Raw genomic sequence first — 8,482 nt, 5'->3', positions numbered from 1 at the left:
CATGCCTCTTCCATCGAGTTAGAACTTTTATGTCTAGTTGTAGAAGTCTTTATTGGCCTTCAAAGAGTTTTGACAAGAACGTTTTGGAGGCACTTTCTCTTTACTCGTAATAAAGCTGATAGCAATACTGTGTTGTTTGGAACCGTTTGCCGCCTCGTAGGTAAAAACGTATTGTTAATCAACATTTCTTTTCAAATTTATTCATGTTCTCAAAATTGCTACTGATGTAAATACTCAGATGGGGTTTACTATTGAAAAGTAATGATTGATTTCATTTAAGGAAACTTGTAATGGGCTGGCGTTGATCCAACCAATTTGAGAACAAAATGTATGTTTTGAAGGGTATTACGAATGAAATGCATGTTTGCATCCGTACTTAAGTTGGTACTTTAGTCACGCGAGTTAGGAACATGCAACCAGTGCCAAGGGCTGGATTTAGATTATTTTGGATATCAGTCACCTTTGGATACAGCTGATTGTTATTATCTAATTCTTGAAAATGGTCTTTCAGTTAAGTAAGCTAGCCAGAGAGGCAGAGCTCTCCCCCCATTTCCACCATAGACTGATATCATCCCATCAATCCTTGGGTTCGTGCAAGTTTTGATCCTCTTTCTCCGTCCTGTTATTGTTTATTTGCGAGAATACATCTCAAAGGACAAGGATTACATGGCTGTTAATCGATAATTGATGATGAAATTGCTGAAGATCTTCTTGATTCCAATGATAGGCTCAACTATCAACATGATGGTATTGCTCAACGTCATCATGACCTCTTGACTTGAGTGGGGGGTGGCCTTTATTGGAGAATACTAGCTAGCAAGCCGGCACCCGGTAGGTGCAAGTTTCAAGACAGCAGACGCCTAGTTCGACGAAATAATATGAAAATCCAGTGGAAAAGCTGTATCGAATCGATCGAATTGATCAATACAATGTTACCACTATCAGTGACTCGTGGCCAACTGAACTTCATTTTCAACGAAACAACTTCAATAAGAGACTACCTAGATGGATGAGGGAGGCCAATGCGGAGCTCGTTTTGATTATTTGCCTCCAAAAATGTTGTTTGCGCACAATGACTCAAACATGAATCTTAGTCGTGATATAGTTCCTCCCGATCGAGGACGGTCCGAAGTTCTGAAGAAATGGTCTCGGCAGTATGGCGACCCCAAACTTAATAGCCGCTATTTTCGTGGCTTATCCGCTTCACCCATTCCAAGAACCAATTGAATTCTGCTTCGACCGAAATTCTCAACTCAGATTGTTTGAGGCATAAGGCAAAGCGGTCACGGGGATAAGCCACGAAAATATCTGCTAAGAAGTGCGCATGCAAGATCATCGATGGTAGCTAGCGAGAGTGTCACTTCATCACAGTAGTAGTGTACGCTCATTGCAATAAATCCAGTACAATTTATTGAAGACCAACACAAATCTCCATTGTTAGTATACAGACGCCCAGCTAATTGGTTGGAGAGTGTAGAGAGGATTAAGAGTGTGACAAAACTTCCCAAATCCCTCATCTTTGACATTACATTTTGCATTGGTCTTCCCTAGTCTTCCCACGATTTTCAAGTATATTCCATAGCATTTGAGAGGACCTTTGCTTCCAGACAAAGTACGTAGGGTGTCAGAAATAACAACAAATATAAACGTTATTTAAGTGGTTTTTTTTTTCTAGAAACCATTCCCTGTCGCTTGGAAACAGAATGAAGTCCCAAATTGCCTTACTTGGATTCCTTGCCTTCTCAATTCGACGCTAAATTGGTAACTTAAATTTTGATTTTAAGCCGTAGAACCATTAAACCTTTCTAGATATTACAGACGAGGTGACACTGCCATTGTGCCGATCTTGGATGGCTTAATCTTCCAATATCTCCATGCCTTTGGAACAATTCCGAAATCGTTGACGATAAAATCGGGAAAGGAGACGTTATTCTCATCTCTGCTGCTTGATCCACCCTCCTGAAACTGAATTTCCCATGCCGGACCACATGGTGCAGGCTCAATCACAAGCTCTTGCACTGAAGAAACTTTCACCCAGGTGCTATGTAGAGTCGGATCCATCAACTTGTCGCCACAATGATGATCTGTAGTTGGAACTCATTATAATCCAAATGTAAAACAAATCAAATGCAAGTTTCTTTTGTTAAGAATTGAAGTGGCAACTTGATATTTTCAAATAAACATTTTGTCTCACATCGCATGTCATATCATTCGAGACAAATATTTATGAAGCAACATTAACGATCATAATTTGACACTAAATCATACATGAGATTTAATCAAAACTACTCTCAAAGTCATTATGACTAAATAAGCTGATGAAACGGGAACGAAAAGTATGACAAGTCATGTGGCAAAAATGTCTGTGTATTTTTGTATGTTTTAAGGACTTCCTTACCGCTACTAGGGAAAATAATTCCCAGTAGTTCAAGACGAAAAGCCTAGCTAATTTATTTAATTGTTTATTCATACATCATCTGATCGACCAAGAAATTAGAGTGTGCTGATCGGACTAGTCCTTGAATGCACGGTACATCAGTAATTTTTCAGCTTGTCTAAGTCTGACTTAAAGCCTCCTGCTTAATCTTTTTCTAAGGTATAATGGGAGTCATTTCCCCCACCAATCATTTCTGAAATTGAATTCCTTCACGAAAACTGTAACAATGTTTAGCTCATCTATAGTTATTGTAGGATGACCGAACTTACAAGAACATTTTTTCTTTTAACTTTTAGACTGAACAACTTGCCATTCATACGCCGTTAAACTAGAGCTAAAGCAACTTTTCAATCGAATATTGTAGCAGTTCTATTCGATGCAGAGTTTCATTAAATAACAGTTTTACTTTTGAGGCTAAAAACTAAAGGAAGGAGGACTTGCATGTTTTCAACGCTTCTTTAAAGTCATGAAGTGCCTGTTTAACGCTTTTGATAATTTATTTTATTGGTGAGACAATGGAACAAAGTTAGGCAAAGTTGGCAGATAGATCATGGTTTATTTTCTGGGGACGACTATAGCACTCCCATAGGAGCATTATGAGTTTAGTCAAAAAAAGAATCATGAGCCGTATTCAATGGAGTGGAAACATTAGATGATTACTAAGAGCAGAGTAGACTAATAATTGAATTCATTCAGTGACTAACGACATTGAAGAATGAGATAGGTCGACATGTCTGATCATTTCAAAAGTCCCTCGGGCTATTATGACAGTGGTGGACTTAGTGTGATTAGCCTGTTTCACACTCTTCCATGGTTAAGGACATATTGTTGATGGCAAAAATCTATTTTAAGCTTGGTTTCGTTCTACGTTTACTATGGACTGATAGTAGTTGATGACATTTATTGTGGGGGATTTCCGTAAGGCGGGCTTGACTAAGGTGGAACTGACGGGGTTCATTGTTGACCAGGATCCAAGTGGGGGAGTTCATGGACCATAGTAGATGAAATTCCATGTGTGGCTGAGTACAAAGTGGGGGAATAGACCACTGGTGGAATTTAAAAATGCTAGAGGAATTCACTATACGGGCATACACTGTCGAAAAGTCAGCGGCAGAGACTTGACCACTGGCTGAACTTCATGCTGGGTTAATGCTGGTTCACTATGCATATGGGGACATCCACTGGTAGGAAATCATTGAGGGAGATCACAACAAAGCAAAACAGGCAATCCACTGGGAGTTGGTAACAGAGTGAGCCCTTGACATCATGATGTCAGCCAGATCTGGAATAGCGGTTAAAAGGTCTTCAATTATTGTTAATAAACAAAACTGGTTTATTTTGGCCCATTAACTATTAGAGGCTAACTATAGATTTTCAAAACTTTTAATTAAACTTGATGATTTAAGGATTGAAAAGCTTTACTTTTGAGCTACGGGATAATGATCTACCACGTTGACTTTAGGGCTAGTAATACCCACCTGTATGAATTGACCCTCTGAAGTAGATGAACCAATTTGCCAATACCAATCTTGGAGAAGAGACAACTACATTCATATATAATGGCCAACCATGTCTATGTGGTTTCTAGAATTTGGTCGCCCTGGAAATCAGGCTTTCCTAAAAGGAAAGTTTTGAGCGTTTGGAAATGGGTCAAGATAGCTCACTGACCGGAAAATGACTTTTGAAGTCTCAAAATGTTTCCACAGAATTTAGTTCATACGCTCCTGCCAAAACTAGATGAAGAGGAATACAGGAAACCTTCACAATTCCTCATATAGCTCAGAAAAAATAGTTCGCAAAAAAGTCGTCATTTTGGCAGTACTGAAAAAATTTGAAATGGAACCAAATTTTACCAAATTTGCCAAATTTTTGAATTTCCCAAACAAATAAGGAAATTTCCAAATTATGAGTCAATTTGATCACATCAGTAGCTTACAGGGTCGAAGTCTCCGCTGGTTCAGGTACTCAAAGGATCAAGTTAACCGGTGGGAAGAGCTATTTTTTTGCAGTCGAGTTATTCGTTGCGTCAAGATTTTTGTTAAATCGAAATGTCTGTTATGTTTTCATAAAACAAAACCAATTGGGTAGGTCCCATTCACGACGTCTTTTAGGGACCCATGTACCAAAGCCACAATAACGTAGGCTTCGGTTTCGCCCAATAAAATGCATTCATTATTTATGCACGAATCAAATCTCAAATCTTCGTATAAGACAAAAAGATAAGAAATTAAATTAGTTTTGACAACCACCCTATACAATCGGATCAGTCAGCTTTATTAAGAGTTCTTTGAGCTTGATGGAAACTCGCTTGGCATTGATAGGACTGGGCATGAAATGTTGCATATCGGTGGCTTTTCAAAGAGGCAAATAAGATACATAACAAATGTTTAAATAGCAGAAATAAATATGGTTAACAATTGCAGAAGTCGAATCTGACTTGGAAACTCAATGCTTAATGTATTCCACTTATTGGGCATACTCCTCGTGCTTGTGAGCGTCCTCGGCATAACCATAAACAAGCTCAACACATCGTTGCTTGGGAAGGGTCAGCTCGACCTTTTGACAAGCGGGCTCGCCCAACGAAGTGACACATTTCTGAACGGTCTCGGTGGCCTCTTCAATTTGAGGTTGGACCACGCACTTGTTCTCGGTGATAACCTCACAAGAGATCTGGGGCAGAGCAATGGGCTTGTTCACACAGGCCTTGACAGGCTCGGGGTATCCAACACGGACGTCCACATCCAAAGGAGCAACCATAGGCACATTGTATTGGGTTTCTTGAGCCACCTCCTTGCAGTATTGTTGACCATAAGCCTGGTATCCATGACCATATCCGGGTTGGCACACGGTCACCATCTGAACACTGGACTCCTTCTTGAAGGTCACTTCGACGGTTTGAGCGGTGGTGTCCTCGTATTTCTTCTCATAGGTGTAGGAGCACACCTCATTGTCGACCTGTTCAATGGACTCGGTGCATACTGTTCGGGCCACATCGTAGCAGTATTCACCATCGGTGATCTTCTTGATGGTTAGCTCAACATCCTCACATTCAGTCTTGAAGGCAGGGGTTCAGACCTCGGCCTCTTCAGTCACATCCTCAACTGTACAATTGTGCTTGGGTTGCTCATATCCGTACTTGGGTTCTTGGTGGTAGCTGGGTTGGTGGTGGCCATAAGAAGGGGCAGGCTTGTAGGCGGGTTCAGGGTGGTAAGGCTCTGGTTTGTAAGAAGGTTCGGGATGGTAAGGCTCGGGGTGGTAAGGCTCTGGTTTGTAAGAAGGTTCGGGATGGTAAGGCTCTGGCTTGTAGGCAGGCTCAGGATGGTAAGGCTTTGGTGTATATGTAGGCTCATGAGGCTTGTAAGCGGGCTCATGAGGCTTATAAGGGGTTTTGGAAGGCTTAGGGGAGTAATAGAGGGGCTCTGAGTGCTCTCCATTTTGGGTACCATAGCCATAGGACTTGCCATGGTGAGTGAAGGAAGCATAACTTCCAGTGTTGGGAACGGCAGCCACAAGGGGCAGGAGAGCAGCCAAGGCAACGAAGCACTAAAAAAAAAGCATATTTATTAATCTGCTCTATATACAATCGTGTCATTGCTTTTTTTTATATCCTATCCAAGATCTTGCAAAACGTTTTTTTCGCTTTTTTGTTGTACCTTCATGATGGGAAGTTTGTTTTCAAAAAAGATGATGTTCTCTGCGAGATGGTCAATTTGGAACTGGCTTACAATCTCGCCAATGTTACCTTTTAAATGAATTTGAGGGCATCCCTTTGTAAAAGTTTCAAGCTCAAAATGTTGGGCCCACTCTCCGACCCCTCCCTAAACCCAAAAAATAGCTGACAATCGTCGAAGCAACATAGGTGTTGCTTGGGCCCTATTTCTAACCACCGGTGTGCCTTCTTTGGTATACTCTGATCTGATACGCAAATAACAGCTGCAAGAACCGCAGTCTTTTAATCGCTCACAAATATGGATGATATCCGATGTAAGGCATCTCCGGCCAGCTTCCTAGAAATTGCGTCACTCGTCAACATACGATCCTCCTCAACGCAACACCCCAAGCTTCTTCAGTGTAGCAGTTGTTGACGCAAAACCATCCCTAAATTGGGCGAGGTTCTTGTCCTCGTCTCTCTTCTCTGCCCCTTCCTCTTTCTCCTTTTGGGTTAGCTTCGCCGAAGCATCTCTCTCTCTCTCTCATACAACCGCTCTATCCTCGCCGGTTTGCCCGACGAGATGCTTCTATCGCCAAGCAACTTAAAGAGTCAACAACCGATTGTACCATGGGCGGGTTTTTGACATGTCTTTGGTCTCTCAATGGGCCAAGCAAGCCCCTTTGAAGGTATTTTGACGCACATCGGGACTACGTCCGTCATTAGTCGCCCAATGTGCAAAATGGTGATCTAAGAGGGCTTGTCAGCGCGTTGAGTCCGACCATTTGTTCGGATCTCCCAGTGTTCTCTACCTACTAGGTGGATGGATGAGTTATTGCCTGAGATGTTTACGAGATCTTCCTTAGAAAAGTAATAACGGAACCAATTGGCGGGGGTTGTGGTAGAATAATTATGATATCAGGCGAGGATAGCGCATAAAGGGGATTGTAGAATGAGGAAGAAAAATATCGAAAATGCTAACGCAAGAAGAGTGAACAGTACTGAACCATGATGTGGTTATCATTCTGAGATAAGAGATGATCGATATATGGTTAGATTTGTGTTCCAGGTCATTCGTGGCTTGAAAAAGAAACGAAAGAAACAAAAATCAAAACCCTCCCCATATTTGCTCAATCGACCAATGACAGGAAGATCAAAGCCGTCAGAAAATATTTTTTTAAAGAGCCATTTTTCATTTGCAATACCATGTCATCAATGACCAATTTTGAGACATCTTGTTGCTGAGGAGTGCGAAGTGGGAACAAGACACCATTTCAACTTTTGAACCTTTGTCGTATTGTCCTTATGCATCATTCCCCTTGGATAGAACAAAAAATAACCAGATTGCATTAGGATTCAATGCTTCATGACTTCATTTATTTAGACTTTTGGCCACCTTGATTCCTAAAACAATCTCACGATTCAAGTGGCCGTTAGTCCACCAAACTCACTGAACTAAGAAGAAAAAAGATGAAATAAATGTTAGCCGCCAATGAATGCGGTGAGAGGTGAGATATGAAGGAATAAAATCTGTCCAATGGATGATTACAGAGGATGTGATAAAGTGATCCTGTGCCAGATTTTCAAGTAAGTGTCGTCCAAGTCAGATTCAACTTCAAAGGGCTCCCTTGAGGCAAATTCAAATGCATCAAAGCAATCAAGATTCAATGATAGTTGCGGTTAGAGTAAGCTGAACGAGAAGTTCTGGACTGTGAATGGGATGACTGAGGAGTTAGTTTGACGCCAAGTTCAAGGAAATATCTTCTTCTTTGAGTACACTAACAAATAATTGCATACGGTATCATTACACAGAAACTATTGAACACCTTCTGCAATAAATACTATCCTTGTCTAATGCTATACATGAGTGCTCTTAGTCCACATGGCTATTTCTCTTTATATTCAGCCCTTGAATCAATTGACATCTTTCCACCTCGAAATTTTTGAATGGCTACCTTGAAATACCAATTTTGTGTCTGTATCTTTAAATTTCTCGAATTTTCGTAAAAAAATTCTCTATTCCTATTACATTGTGACCATGAATTGTTTCTTAGCATTACTTTGACCAGAGATTTATAAACATCGGATGTCTGACGACCGAAGACTGGGTTGGTTAAACAGTATACTGGATGGTCTCCAGGGAATTGATCACAAACCGATTTATTGCATTGTTTAGCCAACCCAATGGTCGATCGTCTGACACCCAGTGTCTAGAAATCTATGCTTTGACACTGTGTTATCACTAGGCCTGGCCATAATTTGCAGGTAAAAATAGCTTATATTGATTTTCAACTTTACAGGAAAGGTTAGGGCTTCAGAGAAGGTACGAAATATACCTGATATTGCCTTGCTTTCAAGAGTCAAGAGCATTCATTCATAAGCTTTGTCCCAACCCA

The 8,482-nt window shown here is 40.9% G+C and overlaps 1 protein-coding gene and 1 long non-coding RNA gene across 2 annotated transcripts; one reads left to right on the top strand and one right to left on the bottom strand.

The window, feature by feature from the left end:
• The first annotated feature begins 1,193 nt into the window (after positions 1-1,193).
• On the top strand, positions 1,194-2,185 carry LOC131889826 (uncharacterized). The gene is made up of 3 exons (XR_009374230.1): positions 1,194-1,612; positions 1,676-1,761; positions 1,819-2,185. It is a non-coding gene; the product is annotated as an uncharacterized LOC131889826 (long non-coding RNA).
• A 2,418-nt stretch (positions 2,186-4,603) lies between these two features.
• Positions 4,604-6,358, bottom strand: LOC131889824 (adhesive plaque matrix protein-like). Its single transcript, XM_059239023.1, has 2 exons — positions 6,091-6,358; positions 4,604-5,980 (listed from the first exon to the last, which is right to left on the bottom strand). Exons 1-2 carry the CDS (start codon positions 6,094-6,096, stop codon positions 5,507-5,509), a joined length of 480 nt encoding a protein of 159 aa, XP_059095006.1. The 5' UTR covers positions 6,097-6,358; the 3' UTR covers positions 4,604-5,506.
• Between the last annotated feature and the right edge of the window lie 2,124 nt (positions 6,359-8,482).

This window comes from Tigriopus californicus, chromosome 11 (genome assembly GCF_007210705.1).
Source record: "Tigriopus californicus strain San Diego chromosome 11, Tcal_SD_v2.1, whole genome shotgun sequence".
NCBI classification, from domain to species: Eukaryota; Metazoa; Arthropoda; class Copepoda; order Harpacticoida; family Harpacticidae; genus Tigriopus; species Tigriopus californicus.
This window is presented reverse-complemented; position numbering and strand designations above follow the sequence as displayed.